The 20,505-nt window shown below is 43.2% G+C and overlaps 1 protein-coding gene across 1 annotated transcript in view; it reads right to left on the bottom strand.

Moving 5' to 3' along the window:
* The window catches only part of DDRGK1 (DDRGK domain containing 1), a 34,255-nt gene that overhangs the window by 8,493 nt on the left and 5,257 nt on the right, over nt 1–20,505 (bottom strand). The window contains exons 2-5 of the mRNA XM_032109278.1: nt 18,612–18,779; nt 9,488–9,594; nt 7,835–7,936; nt 502–624 (exon numbers count right to left, since the gene is read on the bottom strand). Of these exons, the coding sequence (XP_031965169.1) occupies nt 502–624; nt 7,835–7,936; nt 9,488–9,594; nt 18,612–18,779 (500 nt within the window). The remainder of the gene's footprint in view (nt 1–501; nt 625–7,834; nt 7,937–9,487; nt 9,595–18,611; nt 18,780–20,505) is intronic.

Below are 20,505 nucleotides of genomic sequence, written 5' to 3'. Positions count from 1 at the left end.
AGTGTGGGTTTGTCCTGAGAATTCCCTCATCAGAAGCCTTTTGAGACAAGAGCTTGGTTTTTAATTTGATTTCACAGCAGCTCTCTTGGTGTAGAAAATAAACCCAAACTCGAGAAATTGCCCCCAAGGTCTGAGGGCACTTTCAAACTCCAAATTCAGCTTTGCTGGCTCAGGCTCTGTGGGTAAGGCAGAGCTGCTGATGGTGAGATTTATCTGAATTCCAGAATGAGTTTTATTTGAGCTCTTAGACACAGGGAGGACAGAACTCATTTCCAGCAAGAGACATTTCCCTCAGAACTCTAAAATAACCCATAGGAGACTGGTATGAGGAACCGCAGCATTCCCCAGGAAATATTGCATGTTAACCTGTGCCATGGACACAATTTAGCTTTCACAAGGAAAAACCTTTGCCTGACTCCTGCTCTTGAGTTCATTTTACACGAGACAGAACGCAGCAAGTCTAACAAAGAGAAGGGGAACTGCAGAACCAGCCTCACATACCTGTTCCTCTGTCATTGATTCTTCAACCCCTTCCTCTTCAACTACAAAACTCTCCTTCAGCTTCAGGTACTCTTCATACTCTCTCTTCTCCTCTTCTTCCTTTGCCTTCCTTTTTTCCTCTTCCTGGACAGGAAAGATGACAAGTGGTCAGTTTGCTCTTTCCCAAGTAAGGTTTTAAGTGAAGCAGCATCTTCTTTATCTGCAGCCAGCACATAAAAAGTTTTTAAAATGAGTCCAAGCTCTCCCTTGATGGCACGAGTATCACAAGCCACCCCCGAGGCAGTGACCATCTCACACCCAGTGCTGGTTCCCACACCAAGGCTGCTTCTTACCAGAGCTGACAGAGGGCAGAAAACCACTCTTAAATAGCAACCTGCCTGCTTCATTTGCATGAATCTGCTGCTTCTGACAGGAAATCCCTGCCCCTCCCTGCACTTTGATGCAACATCCACACTTTTGGTTCCTGGCCCCAATTCTGCTCTGCCACTACAGGACATTGGGAGTGCTCACAAGTACAGTGGAGTTACACAGTGGAGAGGAAAAGCTGGCCTGCAAAAGTTTCAAGTAAAATCAAAATTTTCAAGGAAAATCTCTTTTCTTATGAAAACTTTCCTCCAGCAAGCCGTGCCTCCATGGAATGGAAAGCACTGTATAAAGTGTTTTAGGCACAGGAGGCAAGGCATGATTATATTAACACAAGGGTTTTTTACACATTTGATTGTTAAACAAAAGCTTCAGGCTTTGCTTTTAGTTATCTGCAATAAAAAAAACCTTCATTGCCTACCCCTGAAATAAATCTTAAAGCCTTAAAGCCTGCCATAAAGCTGACCCAGAAAATTCCAAGCCCAGCATGGTGATGCCTGGTTCTGTAGAATTCACACCTTCACAAAGCAAAATGGTGATTAAAGGTTTGGGAACATGACAGATTACTTCGAAAATGTTTCAAATAACAACAGTTTTTTACCAGGAACACCTAAATTTGCAGCTTTCCATTATTTTAATTTAAAATTTGTTTTGCTCTTCTCCAAGAGGAGGTTGAATTAACTTTGAAGGTTGGACTTGATGATCTCGGAGGCCTTTTCCAATCTGAAAGATTCCATGGCTCACACAGAACAAAAATGTTTCCTTACAGGACAGTTTCTTCCACAGAGAAATTTATGTTTGTGCAGCACCTGGTACAAAGAAATTCCAAAAGGATCTGGCCTCTGCCTCCATCACATTCCAGAGGCTGATTAAAACAAACAGAGGAGTTCTTCAAATTTCAGTGACAAGCCCAGGACACTCCTCTATCATTAGCAGGGGAATTGATCTTTTAAAGAACAATGATATTGATTTCTAAATGCTTGCCATGCTACATCTGTGATGGTAATATGGTAATTGCTTCCTTAAATAGCTGGGGTGTAAATATTTGTTCCATTAAAACAGGAAGAGACAGGAACAGGTCATTCAGTACCGAGAAAAATATCCATATTATAAAAGATGCCACGTAAGGCCAAAACCAGCAAGGTACCAGAGATGGGGATGGGAGAGCTGCCCTTTGATAAAACACTAAGAGTATTTGGTCTCTTTTTTTTTTTCCCATCAAATTCCCAGAAAGTCAGGAGGAAGAATCCTGCCAACATCCAAGAATGAGAAAAACAGGACTGAACGGATCTTAGTGCATCTGCAAAGCCAAATCCATTTCTTTAAACTGCTATCTCATGAAAAATCTACAGGTCTGAGGAAGCTCTTGAGACAAAACAAGATCATTTTTTGGGTCATTCATCACCACAACAATTAATCCAACAGCAGATTTTTTTCCTTATATGCACTTCAGATGCCAAGAGCAACATAACCATATTTCATTTGGAAGCAACAGCAAATTGTTCTTCTCTTGTAAGTGCATTAAATTTAATCTTGACCCTGGAAAGACAAAAATAATGTTCTTCCCCCTGTCTATTAGAGAGGTTGTAATTCAGCAGGATTTGAAATGAGGGGAAAAAAAAAAACCAATCAAAAAGCCTCAAAACTGCTCTGGTAAATAATTTCTAGATGGTTCTGCAAAAAACCAAGAAAAGATCAGAAGAGTGTCCCATTTGTAATTGAGAGCAACAATAATTAAAATATATTTTCCTGCTTCTGGAAGGTCCCACAAACGAGCAAGGCTCCTTCCTGTGGTCCTTCCCTACCTGACAAACAGCACCTTGCATTTTCTGGAGGCATCCCAGTGCGTTCCTATCAGCACTTCCACTCCCAAGACACGCAGAAAAGCAGCTCTGTCACAAGACTGGCAAAGCACTCAGCTACCAGCCCCTCCTTTGCCAACAGGAGTTCGTTTTCCAGATGCTAAATTTTGATCAGCAGAGCATTTCCAGGTGCTCTGAGCCACTGCTTTGGTTGCTAAAGTGTGTCAGCCCTCAAAGCTTCCTGGTGGTTGTAGCTTCCTCCATGACATTAAGTATTTCCAGCTGCTTTTTTCATCTAAAAATTAAAAATTCATGCAGAGCCTCACATGCTTTACAACCTAAATTCACCTATGATTGAATCTGGAGGAAAAAAGGATTTATCCAAACTGTAGCTTGGTTCAGAGCAAGAGGAGAGACAATTTTGCACAAGTGCCCACGGAGAGGCAATGTGGAGGCTGAGCAGGGGAGCCCTGGCAGAGTCAGGATTCCTGGGAATATTTATTCCCAGCTTTTTCTGTTCCACCATCTCTCTAACCCTCTTCTCTCACATGCTCATGCAGCAGCTGCATGGGAGCTGCAGGGTGAAACTCAGGCAGCAGCATTCCCACAAAGCCCAGTGTGTCCATACAAAGAACCCAGGCACGGAAACACCCCCAGCCCCTCGGGGTCTCCTCACAGAGCTGAGGCCAGGATTCCGTGCATCACACAGAGGGTGCTGGGCTCAAACCCACATTTCAAACCCCACATCTGTGGCACTCAGCTGCCTTCTGAGCTCGTGGCTCAGATCAGAGAGCGGCTGGGCCACCCCGTAGCCATGGGTGGGGTGCTGGGGAAATCCCAGCAGATGGAAATTTAGTATCTGCAGATGCTCATCTTCAGCTGCCTGCTTTTATTCTGTGGGTTTTTTTGAAGCAGGTTTGCCTCTCTCCTCACCCATCTACATGTGACCCACACTGGGGGCTTGAACAGTGTAAAGATTTCTTTTTGATCAGTTTATTCCACTGCATGTGAAGAACAAACCACCCCACTTTGACCACATTTTTATTGAACAAATAAATAAATTAGTCACTCAAACCTTTGTTCCTTCTGGTTTTTTTCTCACCCAGTCCCCCCTGCCCACAGAGGACTTGGATTTGCTGTGAGGCTCCTTTCAGATCATTACCCTCTGTCTGCCTCTTACCTTGGTCCCAGGGATTATTGCCAAACACATTCCTTGTGCCAGCTGCACAAGAGCCCAACCTTTTATCAAGTGAAACCCACAGCATCCCAAAAATTCTCTATGGCTTACAGCTGGAGGCACAACTTGATTTTTGGGATCACTGAAAAGTGCTCAGGAGTTCTGGGATGCTGCTTGGGTGGAAAAGGTCTCACTGGTAGTGAGGAAGGCAGAGCAAACACTGGACACTCCTCAGCCACCACCTGCTCCCTGTCATTCCTTTATTTGTGGCTGTTTCCTTAATTTGTAGGATGAAGAAGAGCATCCTGATTGTTTTGAGGGTCAAGGACCACAGAAACCTTCCTTGTACAGCATCCAGCTTTTGTATTGTCAGTGCAGGTTCTGCAGGAAGCCAAAAGTGACTTTGCAGTGAAAATGTGGCACAGAGCAGATGATCTGTAGGACTCCTGTCCCCCTCACTGCTTAGACAGAGCAAGTGTCCTTATCCCTTCAAAATCACAGGAGAATGAGGTTTATTGCAAGCTTTTCAGCTTGTACTCCCTTAGGAGAAATTAATTTTGAGGGAAGTATACACACTTGAAAACTGATGCTTCAACTGAAATTAGAAGTGGTTCTCCATCAGCCCCTAGAAATGCACTGTTTATGTAGGAAAAATGGATATAAATATCAAACAGATAATGAACAGCTCTGCTGAGAAACACACAAATCTTGATGTTCACATCATAAACCAACTAAAACTTGGTGCCTCTGCTCATGTGATCAAATATCAAAGAGGCAAAACTTTAGGGTCAAACCTTGCAGAGGCTCCTTGTGATCCTGCTGACCCTCCACTTCTAGAGCTCTGCAGATCCAGACCATTTTTATTTAGGCACTTAAATGCAAATTTACCAAAATCTCTGTGCACAGGCAAAGGAAAAAGAGCCTTTAATGTGAGCGATCTGCAAGGTTTTGGCTGAGGACTCTGTTTTGCAACATCAGAGGAAGTTCACTCTCATTGATAAGGTGTCGGTTGGTAAACCCAGCTCACCACCAAAAAACTCCAAGAGTGAAAGGGAAATCCCCAGGGTAAAGCAGAGCTGAAGCAAATGCCAATTACAAAGGAGCCTCCTCAGGCCTGTAGCCAATCAGGTCAGCAGAACACTGGAAAGGAAACTTGAATTTAAAAATACATAATCTGGTTTGCAACACTCAAGCCAAGGGGCAACCACATTTTATTTATAAGTGCATACAAATACATTGAAATAGAAGCAGAGGGTATTTTTCTCAAGACTAGGCAAAATTTTAGCTCCCAGAACTCCCTCAAGGTACAGCTCCCACCTGTCAGCACAATTTTAGTAGCACTTCTTGGGAGAGAGACTGAAAAAAAAAAGGTTCAAAGTGGAATTTAGCTACCAAAGCTGGCTGTGCTTGTTTGGGGAGTTGCCACTGTCAGTGTACCTGCAGAAATACTCTCAGGTACTGGGAAAGGAAGGGGAAAATGAGGTATCTGACAACTGTAACATTTCTCAGGCAAACTTCAGTGACAAACACTGAATTTTTTGTGCCTTGTGGGATTACATAAACTACAGCAATGTCAGTGACCAAAATGCCTCTAAAAAAACCAGCTCCCCCCAGTTTTCATCTCCTGACTATCAGTCACTACCTGAGCTACCTTTCAGAATTCTGCCTTTCCACCTCCTAACTTAGATGGAGGGATGGTTTCATCATGTGTGAAGTCCACAAGGTGCCAAGACATTACTCGTGGCAATGAAGAATTCCTCACTCGTGGCAATGAAGAATTCCTCCTCTAGAGGAAAATAAATGACATTTTATCCTATGTATTCCATAACCCAATGATCCTCTCACTGCTCACAGAGGCTGGTCCTTTTCCATCACATCCTGAATCTATAACAAGATTGGAAAGATAAGATGTTCTGAGCCTAAGGACAGGCTCTGCTTACAGGCACAGCAATCAAATATCCACTCAATTTGTTTCCCCTCCCATCCCCCTGTCAAGGCTCAATCACTGAAGGTTTGTTGTTACCACACTCCCCATGCTGCTGCTGCCTTTGCAGGAACTGGAACCTAAACATGGACAGCTCTTCAATTGATCTGTTTCCTGTTAAAGACTGATGAAGAGAGATTTAAAATTACAAGAAAACACTTGAACATGGACATTAAATGATGTCAGACACATTTACTTTGATCCACGCTCCACATGTTCAGCAGTTACTGGATTATCAACTTAAAACACAAGCAAAAAAATTAAATAATTGAAAGCACTTTCCTCTGAGAGGCAGAATAATATTCCTGATGTAGCCTGGTGGGTGGGCTTGCTGTCCTGATAAATACTGGGAAAACAAATAATTAAACCAAACTAAAACAGCTTAAAATTTACAGAATTTCAGTAGCTGACGAAGGTACTGGCTAAAGTAACCATCAAGCTGGATTCAGGCATTTGAACAATTTTCCAAGTTCTAGGAAGTACTCTGTGGATTGCTGGGCACAAAATTTATAAATAAATAAATAAATAAAATCAGAGCCTTAGTTTATATTCCTCTTTTTCCCTGAGCCTGGTGAAACAGAAGTGCTGTAGTGCAGTCTTTACTAGGAATACTGTAAATTAAAACAGAAACAAATAAGAGTTCCTTCATTCAACCAAATATTAATTACACAGCCCCTCAACTGAACAGAAACAAAATTAAAAAAAAAAAAAACTAAATAAATATTTCTGTGTGAAGAGATCTCTGGTTAGAATTTCACCCTTATTTTCTACTCAACTTTTCAACGATGCCTGAGTGATCCTGATGATGCAGCTGAATTGCTAAAGCCCAGGTAAAATCCCAGGAGAAAATCTCAGTCCTGTGCTACAGCCCCTTCTGAGCAGGCCAGCCCATTATTCGGGGTTTCGAGAGGATGAAATTCCCAGAACTTTAGGAAAATATTAAAAAAATACATTTGTACATCTCTCTTGGAAGGGAGGCTGTGGAATTATTGGTCCTCTGGAAGTTTGGTCAAGCTGCTTTACGAAGTCTCAGACTATTCTACACATCCTGACGTTGTAGTACTGACATTCTCTCCTTTCAATTTCTGAAATTCAAGACTTCTACTGATGGAAAGGAAATGAGAGCTCAGAAGGGAAAGGACTGGGGGGACAACCCCAGAGCTAAATGGACATTCACATAAAGATCTCATGGATAGAATCTGTATGTGTAATGTATAGATTATTTGATTTTAAATTTCTTTATCCTGCCTTCATGCCCTTGACAGAGGAAAGGAAAAATTCTCTCTTCCTTTTAAAAATATCATCAGCAACACACTCCACTTACACAACCTGCACTTGGAACAAATCAAAATAAATCTCTACAAAGCAGAGACATAAATTTCCAAAAAATCCAAAAAAATTCACAGTGAGAGCTGAGGGCTGCAATTTTTCATCTCAGGACTGTGCAGAACACCTCTGTCCTTTCCTCCAGAAGAAAAGCCACCACACAACTTGAAGCAGCACCAGAGCATGAAGTTCTCAGCCAGCAGCACTGATGGCCTGAGTACAAAAAGCAGCTCTGAACTCAAGTTTGTCTCCCTCACTAATGAAAAGTTATTCAACAAAAGCATTTCAGCTGAGCAGTACCTGTTTTTCTGGGTCACTCCTGCTAACACACGCATAGCTTAGGGATCTTTAATTGGGGAGCACATGCAAATATACAGAGTTAGAATGAAATCACACAATTTCACACAACACTTGCAAAATCAGTTGCTGCTGCCTTTCACTTTCTGCCCTGCTGGTTACAGCTGGCAGCTCAAAGGGAACAGGGGAAGTTGTGACGTCTCCATCCTTAGGAGACACTCAAGAGCTGGGCTGGTCAAAGCCCTGAGCTCCAAATGCTGGCTGTGGATGGAGCAGGACAGACCCTGTGGTCCCTGCAGGTCCCTGGTCACAGAAGTCCCCCAGAAGCAATCCCAAAACCAAACCTGGCTCAGTATTTCCATATGTAAATACAATTATTCCCACCTGTCGTTCCTCCTCCAGACGAATTCTCTCCTCTTCTTTCCGCCTTTCCTCCTCTCTTTTTGACTCGAGCTTTCTCCGTTCTTCTCTCTCTGCTTCTTCAGCCTAAAACAAACATTATGCAAGCCAAGCCTTACTCTTTTTTAATACACACATTTTAAAATTTCATATTGTGATACCACAGGGGGGGTTTCTCACCACCTTTTAGATGCCTGCTCGGAAAGAAACATCAAAAAGAATAATCAGAAAAAGTCATTTTCATTTCACTTCCCCTCCCCTTCAGCACGCTTGACATTGTGGTAAATTTAGAAATTACCCTCCTCGCTTGTCTTATCCGTATCTCAGTAACAGTTTAACTTTGAATGTGCTTATGAGCTTATTACTACAGTGATACTAAGCAATGTTGTGTCATGGCATTCCATTTCTCCTCATTTGAAGTTTAGTTAGACTGGATTCCAAGGAAGAAAAAAAGAGGACTTGGAATACAAACTGTAAAAATAAATGCATTCAAATGTATCACTAACCTGGGCAGAATCTCTTACAGAAAAAGCTGAAATGGTCTCTTGAAATAATTTTATTTTTGTTTTTAAGCCAAAGAGATTGCTGCGAAATGAGGGAAAAATAAGAAGGGTGTTTAGTGTATTTTTTAAAGATTTTTTTTTTCAGGCTCTTTGGGATACTTAAATTTGAAAATATATTAAGAGGACAAGCAGAAAATATTCCAGTGGAGGATTTGGCTTTGAGTGTTTCAGAGAAGAAGTCCCATCCAAGAAATTTATCTGTCTACATGGGAAAATAAAAATCAGCGTGTTTTAAAATGAAACAGATTCCTCACTCCAGCAACTGATGCTTATCCAACTTCATTCATCCAACTTTTCTCAGATTTTCCACAACAAAAAAAGGAAAATGAAATACAATGTGTATGTAAAGTAACAACAAAATCATGAAAGCACTGAGTGAGAAAAGGTTCATAATGGAAGTTTATATTTAACCAATAATTAAGTTTATTACCAACTGCTCCATCTACTACACTGGATTTAAACCTCAGGTGACACTAAAATCCCCAACTTGGGATTTCACAAGCTTTAGAAATGTTCATACAGAACAATACAGAGTCTGCAAAAAATATATAGAACAATTCCAAGGACCTAATGCACAAACTGCTGCCTTCCACAAGCACAGCTCAGAAGGCTGAAAAGCCTCACTGAAATTAACAAAAGCAAAATGCTTTTCATATCCTCCAATCTGTAAAAACAATAAATGTGGCTAAGCACATAAAACCAAACCAAATTTCTGCACTCTGAGAGCACCTGAAGCACTCCTCACAACTGCCCAGGGTGTTACAACACCACCAGGGTGTATTTAAGGGGAGACAGTGCCGACATTAAGCTGAAGGCAGTGGAAACATCCAAGAAAGAGCATTCAAGAGTTTAACTATTCAAGAGTTTAACTCCCTTCCTCCCCTCAAGTCTGAATGGAAAGAAAATAAGACACTGTTTTCCATAGCCCTCTTGGGCCAGCAAAAGCTGAATTTACAATTTTAAAATAAAACAACCATTTCGTGATGACACTGCCTTTGTCTTTCTGGGCTGTCTCATCCCCAGTTCTCTGCTGAGCTGTTCAGGCTCTGCTCAATACGTGGCAGGAAATACTCACCTCTCTCTGTGCTTTCCTGGCTTGTTTCTCTTCTAGTTTCCTCTGCTTCTTTGCTCCAATTTTCCCAGACACCTGAAATTCTGGCACCTCCTCAGCATCCTCTTCCTCTGCAACATTGCATAAATGACAAATTTTAAATCATCTGTAAAAAAGTCCCTTGGAGAAACTTCAGTGCTGCCTAAAGCAGCAGCAGATGAAAAGGGGACACACATGCACTTCAGACAAGACCTTTTAGATGGAAAAAGGGAAAAAAAAATCACAGGCGACTGCCAAAGCCACAGAGCAGAAGTAACAAGGCAAACACACACTCAAGTGAAGACAGAAGTAAAAATTTCCTTGATCCTTTGAAGGAATGCTTTTCATAAATATTTCTTGCTTTCCACAATTAAAAGAGAGACTTTCTCTGATACAGAAATTGTGCTAATGGTTGTCATTGTTTATCTGCTCAACACTGGCCTGCAGAGACTTTCTTCCCAGTTACCCTCAGGCTTTGCACAGCAGACATCCCTTGAAAAAGTGGGATTCAGGGGCACCCCCCTCATCCACTGGTTCTAGCCTGACAGAACTAACCATTCAGGGATGAGGGGAAAAACCCCTTGAAATGCAAATCTTGGGTCTGCCTGCAAAATGTAAATATCTGCCTGTTGTATGACAAATGGTTGTTTAGAGAGGTGATTTCTGCAGCAGGGAAATATGAAAGAGTTTTGCTCAAAGGCTGTGCAAATGAGGGTTTCTGCTCACTCAGGGGCTGAGGAAGAAGAGCTTTTAAAGGCAACCACTTCCTCCCTGCCCAAAGCTCAGGAACATTTGGCCACTTTATTTGCTGGTCTAAATCAGTCCTTGATCCCACCAGAGTACTGGGGACTGACCTCAACACTCCAAGAGAAATCCTCAGCTCACTGCACAAACACCACACAACACATTCACAGTCACGGCAGGATCAAAATGAAGGAGCCTCACACATGGATCCCCTTTTTGGGTAAAATAACTGATACTTTGAGCATCCCCAGTGCTGTTCTGCTCGATGCTGACTTCAGATCCAAACTGCAACAGATTTGGCAGGGCTGGTGCCAGGATGTTTTCTGGAGGGAGCTCTCTCCAGAGCACCTGGTCCCCTTTTTTGGGAACCCAAAAAGCTGCTATGAAAGGAGCATATGGAGGAATGACACTCCCCCTTCTTTTACATGCAGAATTAGGTTGGAAACACTCTTGTTTTACTAATTCCAAGACACAGAATGGGACTATGGTTAAACCACCGAGACATCATGAGAAATAAATCTATCTGAGAGCTGTGTAGGTGGCTCTCAAATAACTGAGCTGTTTTCAGGAGATGGAATTAAGATGAGCCTGGTTGCTGAGTTGGGCTTCAGAGAATTCCTGGAGTCTGATTACTGAGATGATCAAAAGGGTTCCCCTTCCTGCACCACACAGAGCAAGGAGGGATACTCAGACCTGACACAGTTGCTTCTATAATTTTAATGATGCCTAAAATAACTTTATTTGTATTTTAAATACAGCATCAAGGGGAGTTCCAAACACAATGAGTGAGCACACCCAGCACCGGCAGTTATTACTCCAAAATTAATAGTTTAGAAAATTATTTCTTGCAAACACTTCAAGTATAAAACCCCACCTATGACACTATTCCACCTGAGGGCTTCTCAGATTTCATCTATATTAAGATCACCTGAGCCAGAGGTTAAGCAGAAATCTAAGGAAGGCTTGCTTCTAAAGCTTTTTTTTCCAGTCCTGGATCAAATGTGCCTTTCTTGTTCAGCATTTGCTTTCCTCCTGTTTGAAGTATCTGATGTGACCCCTTAAGCACCACTTCCTCCAAGCTTTCTCCAGTGCATGGAGTTACAGCCAACAACAGATAGAGATGGTGATGCAGACACAGCACGTGATTCAGCAGAGCTGGAAAGGTCACCAGTACACAAACCTGGCAGCAACTAATATGTACTAAATAAACCTGAACATGCTGACAGCAACATAAACACATGGTCCATGATTTGCTGAATCAATTTGTTGTTACAGCAGAATAGCTCCACCAAAAGCAGGGAGGGTGCTGCACACACAGCCAGCAATTCTTTATTTCATTTTAATAAAGCACTGATTGTTTCAGCAGCTTTTAACAATCACTTCTCACACACTCGTGGCTGTGACAACACTGGGAGACTCCATGGGGGGTGAGTCCATAGGAACTTGCACTCCATCTGTCCCTGAGCCTTGGGTGTGATGCAAGATGTTCAGTTAATGATGTGTGAAAGCAGTTTGGCATCCCCCACGTGCTGCGCTGGGGCAGCCTGTGTTTGTGCCCAGCTGGGAAACCCCACGACACTGACATCATTAAAACTGAAAGAGGGCAGGGTTAGATGGGATATTGGGAAGGAATTCATCCCTGTGAAAGTGCTGAGGCCCTGGCACAGGGTGCCCGGAGAAGCTGTGGCAGCCCCTGGATCCCTGGAAGTGTCCAAGGCCAGCTTGGACAGGGCTTGGAGCACCCTGGGATAGTAGAAGGTGTCCCTGCCCATGGCAGGAGGTGAGACTGGATGATCTTTAAGATTCCTTCCAACCCCACCCATTCTGTGATTTCCAGAGCTTGCACAGCATTCCCACCAGTTCCCATCTCGAGAGTCAGAAAGCACAACCAGTGAGACATATCCTGCTTTACACAAACGTGGGGTTGCTCAGCTGCCCAGCTGAGAGGTGGCTTCAGGGGATCTCTGCTTTTCCTTAATATTTTGAACATACTGAGAGGCAGCACAACAGGCAATAGTTATCAGTCACACAGGTGTCTGAATTTCTTGAAATTTACGGAGTTCTTTTTAAAAATGCTTGCCAGTACCATTAGAAAAAGTGCTGGAGTGCTGATGTTCTCTGTAAGGACAGAAATTGAGCAGAATTCTGTACTGTGTACAGAACAGACAAAACCCTCCAAAATCAACAACCAGCATCAGGTATTTCAGTTATCCCAGAATCACAGAATGCTTTGGATTGGAAAGGACCTTAAAGATCATCTTACTCCAACCTCACTGCCACTCCCACCTTCCACTAGACCAGTTTTTTCCAAGCCCCATCCAACCTGATCTAGTTGTCCTTGTCTTGTTTATTTCTAAGTTCTGGGTGAAGCAAATGGATTCCCATCCATGAAAAAGAATGAGAGCTGCACATGTGGTTACTCACAGAAAGTCCCTTGGGCACAGCCAGCTGCCTTATTTATTATTTATGCAGCACCTAACAAAAGGAGTGAAAGAAAGAAGGGGGGGGGAAGATGCCAGGCAAAACAGTTCGTCCTGAAAGCAGAAGATGTTATTAACAGCATGTAATTAATATCCAGCAGATGTGTGACACCAGCCACTGGGAAGGTGTGGCCATTCCTGAGTAACATGACCCCGTGGTGGGATTAATTATAGTGTAATAACTAGTCTTAATTTCTGTGTTTTTTAATTTTAAATTTAATTTGGTAGCAATCCACTTTAGAACCTGAACAAGAAACTGGTTTATTAATCTGAAGCCACAAAAAGCAGGCCACATTTAGGACAGAAAAGTGCAGCAGACACAAAGGACAGCAGACCTTTAGAGCAGAATGTAAAGTTTATTCTCAGCTGAAGCCCTTTGGCAGAAGTGAGAAACCACACACCTCCCCTTTCCACACCCTGTCTGTGCCTGGACTGGATCAGACACTCACTGGGGGCACTCCGAGAACACCAAACTCACGGGATGAGTGGTACCAAGTCAAAATTGACTTTTGATTCACTAGTTGGGATATTAGTCAAAGTTTAACTGTACTAGAAAGGTTTTCCTACTGATTAAGCATTAAAATAATTTCAACTACTACGCCAATTAACGCAGCTCCATTTCACAAGAACAGCGTGGGACCACATCACCGGTTCTAAATTTACACATTTTCCAGATCTTTCAGCACTCAGAAAAAGTGCTTATTTTAAGAGATTTCAGCACAAACACATTCTTCTTGAACTTATGCACAATATCCATCACTCAATGGGGGTGAAAAATTATTTTTATATTATTTTCCCCAAAAAAACAGCAGAAAACACTCATACAAGATTTTTTTTAGCTGCAAGATTTGAATGCTGATCTTAAATGCTACACAAAGCAATAAAGGGCATTTTAAAATGCCCAATTATTATAATTTTAAAAACTTTAAAAACATTATTTCTTTTGTGCTTTCTTTCTCATTAGTGATTAACACAAAGAAAAATGTGAGATTCTGATCTCCAAGTCTTGCCATGCAAAAGAAGAGAGGAAATTATGATTTCATTTATGTTGCACTCATTAACTTTTCTTTATCATGTTTTATTTTACAAGCTCGAGCACTCAGACTGTCAAAAGCTGTTGGATTTATCATTACTGATGCTGTGGAAGTAAAATAATTTAACCAGATGTTCACTGTAGTGGAGATTCCAACACCTCTGCTCAGATGTACAATGCTAAAAGCTCAGAGAAAAGCCATGCAGATGTTGGGATATTTAACCTTTTGGAGTTTTATGTTGCTGCCAGAAGTAGAGAGCCCACAGTTTGTATCAGTTTGGGGTAAGTAATAAAAGCAACCTGCCGAAACCAGATTATTTCTTTGAGGGAGTCCTTACTTTCTGTTTGTTAAAAAACCAAAGCAAAACGTAACGATCCACACAAAGTCCCATTTTTCGGCAACACTTTTTGCAACAAGTCAGAGAGGTCATTTTGAGGATGTGAAAATGAGTGTCTTTCAAAATTAAACCCTCCAAAGTACTCCCTGGAAAAGGACTGGGCTGCTGAGGCTCTTCTGGCACATCCCTCCCTTTTGCCTCTTTTTCTTCACCCACATCCCCGCCAGGCCCAGAGCGCTGCCCAGTGGTCCCTGTTGTGTTGGACACTTTGGAAAGTGCTGTCATTTCTTAGACAAGTCTGTTTCTTGCTCACCACACCATGATTTAGGGCAGTTACACTCACGAGTTTCTCTCTCCCTCACATCAACAGCAGCAAGTTTTAGCCCAGACATCCCTCCAAGTGACAGAAAACTCAGACTGCAAGACCTGAGTCCCACTCACAAGGCTGGGACAGGCTTTGTGCCTCTGCCTCTCCACAAAGCCCTCGCACAGAGTGCCAAGGCAGGCAGGCTCCCTCCCTGCATGTTTTTACAAAGCCACTGTCAGAAATAAAGTCCAACAGTCCTCCAAGCAAACACATTTGCCTCACATCCTCACTCTTGTCATTTTTACCACGGCAGGATCAAGATGACCCAACCGTACCTGTCATTATTTCATCCTCACGAGTTTCCTGTTACTTCATAGGAAATGACATTTTTGATGTAAATATCGGATGGATGGGTCACTTTCTGCTCCAAAATGCAGTCTCAAGAGAAGCAACTTCTTCACCTCTGAGCTCTTTGCTGTGTTCAAGGACAATGGGCAGGTTTGGAGGGACAAGTTTGAGAGCTGGACAAGTGTTTTTTCTGCACATGATCAGCAACCAAGTAAAAGCACTCAACAAAACACCCTTATGTCCACCCAGAGGTGAGCAGGGTTCAAGTGGATGCACTCAGAGCATCAGTCAGGCAAAACAAGAGCCAAGCACACCCTCCTTGGATGGTAAATAAAAGGAATTTGAAATTAGAAATGGGTAATGCTATTTATTTACACTACCCCATGCCCCAAACAACCCTCAGTCCAACTCCAATTTATCCCCTTTTCCCACTGCTTAGCTTGGCCTCTCTTGCCCGAAATGATTAATGCCTGAAATCCTCATCCATTTATGCCTTGCAGCATTTTCATCTTGGCTGTAGCAAGTCCACAAAGCCGCCTCTGTCTGGGTTCAATTTAAATTAAGACACACAGAGTTAATTAAGTCTGCTAGCTGGGATCTCAACCTCACCACATGAATACACAACTCTCCTTCCAGACTCCTTTTCCCCAGGGAGAGGAGCAGCACCCTGCTCCAATGTGCAGAGCACAGAGGCTTTTTTTTAACAAGTCACCCAGATTGCAGAGGGCTGCAGGAAAGGCAGGATTGTTGTGGCTGGAACTAAATTGAGCAATTTAAGGCAATCAAGACCATTTTTCAGCCATAAAGCCAGCCTGAAAGTCACACTGGTGGAACGGCTCAGTGGTCTCAGTCATTTTGAGAATTACTTTGTCACCAAGGAGAACCATCTCCCAGCAATCTTTGGTTATCAGAGGGTATTTGCAGGTGCTGATGTTCTCCTGACAGGTGACCTCCTTGGAGCACTCAAGCCGCACTGAGAAACACTGCTCAGTGAACTGAGGCAGGGTGGGCACCTGACTGGGCCCGTCCCACAGCACAGCCCACATGGAACTCAGGAATCGGGAACCCAGCACCTGTCTGGGTTTTCCTTCTGGGAGGAAAGTCAAGATATTTAGTGCTGCACTGTTTTCTGTCTGTGACAATCTATCACTAATTTAGAGGTCTTTCCCTACCCCAGCAAGCTGAAGGAAGAATTACAACTTGGTTTAGCTCCACTGGCAATGGGTGTGGATTTGAATACTGAAAATAATCATTTACTATCCCTGTCTGTATTAAATAACTGCTTATCCAGACTTGCAAGTAAGATTTCAGCTACAGAAGGGACAATTAGAAGGTTTCAATCTTCATGCCCAGGGTTTGGGGTTGTTTTTCCTCCCCCATTACTCTGTGAGAGATCTGAGTCCTGGCAAAAATGCAGCAGCTCAGCACAGGCAGCAGAAACCGTGGCCTACGACTTTACCCTTGAAGCTTCTTTCTCATTCTGGAATTGAAATCTGATTGTTAGATGGAAAACAGAAAACCCTCATGCTAACCACAACTCCAAAGTCTGCAAGTGCTGCTTTGGGGACATTTCCTAGAGTCAGCAGAACTGGCTCCCAACAGGCAGAACTCTTGGGTGGCAACAGCACTTCCCACCTGACTCCATCCTGTGACTACTACAGGGACACAGGGATGGTCACGGCATCCTCACACCCTCCCTGAGGTCAGTGCTTGGTATCTTGCTGTGAGGGGTTGGTGAAGAAATCACTTATTGGAGTGAATCAGAGTGACAGAGTAGGATCAAGCAGCTTCGCCCAAAGTTCAGCACAGGCCCAGAGTGGAAATTCCACGCACGGAACAGAAACTTACCAGTAAAGTATTGCAACACATTCAAACAAACAAACAAAAAAAATCTGCTTCAGTTGCAGATGTTCAGAAGTTTTCAGAGCATTTACAAGATAAGAGTGGAGAAAGCAGACTGGCTTGGGTTTGGCGTTTCTGTCTAAATTGCCAAATAACTTTGCTCTTCAGCCCTGTCCTGCACTGCCTGGCACTGCACTGGGCTCTCTTCCCATGGAGTCAATGAAGTCTTTAGCACAAAACTCTGCTGTGGAGAGAACTTGCTATTCCAGCTGGTTCAAATGCAGGCAGCAATTAGGCAAGACTGCTCTACACTGCAGTGACACAGAGAAAATGCAAAAAAAAGAGGATAAATCCAAGAGTGATTCCAGGCTTATGCCACATGTCCACAGAGAGGGCTTTAAATCATGTAACACATCATTTTGTAAGGGGAAAACCCAAACCCCACAGTAAGACAGGTAGCTCAGGGCCAGGCTGAAGGATTTGCAGCACAGAGGGTGGCTAATCCCAATCAATAATGGCCACTGGTCACCGAGCACCTCAGTACTGGGGGACCAGGGACAGATGCTTCTCTCCACAGCTCCTCTGCTCAAGTCTGTGCTCAGTCTCCAAAGGCTTTGGTGTTGCTGCTGTGCACCTGTGCTCAGCCATTTGGAAAAACCATCCCAAAATACGAATAAAACCACCCAGAGAAGCAGCACAAAACAGAAGCAAAGAGCAAGAAGCCGTTTTAATTTGGGTAAGAAATTAGAGAAAACAAATAAAAGAAGGCATGTCATTTCAAAGGGAACTTCATGCAAAAGCAGCAGCACTTGCATGTGATGTACAGAAAGCTGCAAAAGAATTATTTATAAAGCCCAATGACACAGATTCTTCTATTGCTAAAGTGACAAAGTAAGATAAGATAAGATAAGATGAGCCGTTTGCTTTGACAGCTTCGCTGTCGGCCTTCAGCATTCAAACTTTTGATGTATGGAGTTGAAAACCAAATATTTTTAGACTCCATTTTCTTTCCAGGATGTTATCACATGAGAAGAAATAACCAAAGTTGAAAAGTTCACACCTGTCCATTCTCCATCTGTGAAAGTGCTGAGCATAATTAGCTGGAAAAGCACGTTCACCTGCCAACGTGAGGCTTTCTGCAAATTGCAGGGCAAGAAGAGCTGAACAAAGGGCAAATAGTCCCTAATGAAGGCATCACAGAGGTGTGTGCTCAGTGCTTTCACCTCCTGCACACCACAAAGACACCCTGATCTCCACTGCAAACTCAAGTGCAGCAGAGCCCACTTGAGCAGAAAGCCTGAACACTTCACCCACGATCTGAAAGTAGAAAGAATCCAGGGGGGTGAATCATGGTGATATCATCTCTCCAGCAATAAAGATAATAACGTGTGAAGCTTCACCAGAAAAGGGAGTTATACTTACAGGGTGTAGAAAGACGTTATTTATCACCATATTTTTGTCTACAACCACACCACAGAAATGTAGCTGCGAACTGTAAATTGCCAACAACCTGCTGGCAAAATGCTGCAGTCTGTGGTGATCTCCAGGTAATCTAAATGATCCTGATCACCCACCTGGATGGCTCCTGAGAGAGACAACTCCACATTTTGCAGACATTACATTGGGGAATTAATGCTTCCCACCAATTTGCAGGAAATCAGTATTTTACTACAGCTTGTTGTTCAGTGCAAGGTGTGGATTCTGTTTTCCCAAATTTAATTTAATTCCCTGCATGGCTGAGCAAGAAATACAAAAGGCAGATTTTAGGAAGGAGGGGAAGAGTGGCACCACAAATAGCCAGGATTCACCTCAGGAGGAGGCAGAGGTTAAATGTAAGGAGTATTTAGAGAAAGGGGATGAAGTAGGGAGAGAAGACAGATTATAGACAAACTGTAACTAATCCATCAGAAAAACTCAACAATTTCCTCCAGGAGGCAGCTGCACCCCTTCCCCAACCTCAGCCTCTGCCGTGAAGGTTTGTTTCAGTGTTTGCAAGACGAGCTGAAGCCGCTGCTACCTTCCAGCCACTCCTCTGCCTGCTGGGCTCTCCTCTGGGCCATCAGCCTGTTCCCCATGTTCCTGCGGCGCCTGGGCATCCCCTCTCCTCGTTCCTCCCCGTGGGGCCGGGGCCTGGCCCCTGCTGCTGCTGCTGCTGCTGCCACATTCTGCTGGTGCTCCTCGTCAGCTGCAAGAAGGAAATAAAATATTCCTATTAAATCTGACTTTCCCTTCTGCCTCCAGTTCTGAGTTATCAAACAGCAAGGACCCAAAAGGGCATTTTTCTTTCTAAAGTATTCAGATTTATTTTTATTTCGTATTTGTGTAACTTAGATTCGTCTGACTGAAACCTCGGAGTATGAATGTTTCAGAGAGGAATATGTAAATCATTACACACAAAACAAAACCTGAAGAGCAAACAAGGATCACAAATTACAGTTGAAATAAACACAGTTACAGGGTAACTTCATTCATTCCAACTCTCCAAAACACAGGTAGGTACACACAGGACACCAAGGGTCACTGCAGCTCTCACTGCCATCCTCTCAGCATATGCTGCAGTCACTAATTAAGATCTGGCAAATGAAGAATATCCTAACAGGAGCAGCTGGGAGGACAGAACTGACCAGTGGGTTCATTCCAGAAATTGTCCAGAGAAAACGGTCAGATTTTTTTTTTGAGGCCTCCTGTTGCTATTAACTACGGCAGTCATGCAAAAAAAAAAAAAAATCAGATAATGGTAAAATATCATCATGCTTGATACCTGCTTTGCATATTCTGTTGATAAGCCTAACCAATATTGTGTACAGTGTTATCTGCTCCATCCTCCAAAGTATGAACTCTGAAGCCTTAATTCAGGCAAATATTCAAATAGTCTCACAGAAAACTGCAGTAAGAACTACTCACTTACTTCAATTCAGGACACATTTATTTTGTGATCTGCTGCATCTGGGACATCCTGTGTCCCAGCAGGAGCACAAAATGCTTTGCACACCGTGCCAAGTCACCAGCATGCCCTGATCCAAACAATGCCTTCCTAAAAAAACTCCTATTATCATATCTCTGATCAGAAAATGAGGTTCATTATGACTGAATCTATGCAGCGGCCAAAGGTGTGCCTGCAGCTCACCTCAGTAATCTCAGTCTTCAAAGCACCGACTTTGGGACTGATAAGGACACAGCTGCAGCCCCGAGCTCAGGAGGACTGCAGAGCAGAGCCACCTGGGGCAGGGTTTGGCCAGCAGAGCCCTCAGCAGCTCAGGCTGCTGCAGCAGAGATGTCACAGGCCCCCCACAAACTCCAGCCCCAGCACGCCGTGACATTTGGAAGTGAGTCACTGAACTGTCACACTGCTGTCACCCTCCCGGTCCCATCCACCTCTGCAGACAAAACAGGGCTGTGAGAAAGCACCGAGCGCAAGCTCCAGATGCCATCATTCCGCTTCAAGGCTTGCCCAGTGCTATTCACGGCATGATAATGCTTGTTTGGAATGTTACAGGAAACATTTTCCTGCAGAGGCAGAGCAGCAGATCCCTTCTTGGACACTGATAAATGCCAAAAACTGCAAAAAGCTTTTTATACAAATGCTGTATTTCTCTTCCTAAGTTCTTGAGATAGGCTGCAATTCAAACGTCAGCATCCTTCCACCTGGCAAGCTTCACTGTCCCTCAGTAATTCCAAAGATGCTCCTGCCCAGCAGATGAGCTGTGCAGTTCCAGCACTCATTCATTCTGGTTTTGTTCCTGTTGTCCTGTGAAACAGAGACTGCTTTGCATTTCATGAAAGAGGAATCTATTTATAAGTCATGCATTTATTTCAAACCAAGGAGCTCAACCCTCACAGATAAAAATGTATGAACGAAGCTCTCTTCTTTTCGCCATTAAATTCTCTACAGGAGACTCAGTAAGTCCTCA

The sequence above is a fragment of the Corvus moneduloides genome, chromosome 5 (assembly GCF_009650955.1).
Source record: "Corvus moneduloides isolate bCorMon1 chromosome 5, bCorMon1.pri, whole genome shotgun sequence".
Classification (NCBI taxonomy): Eukaryota; Metazoa; Chordata; class Aves; order Passeriformes; family Corvidae; genus Corvus; species Corvus moneduloides.
Note: the sequence above shows the minus strand (reverse complement) of the source record. Positions and strands in the feature narration are given on the sequence as shown.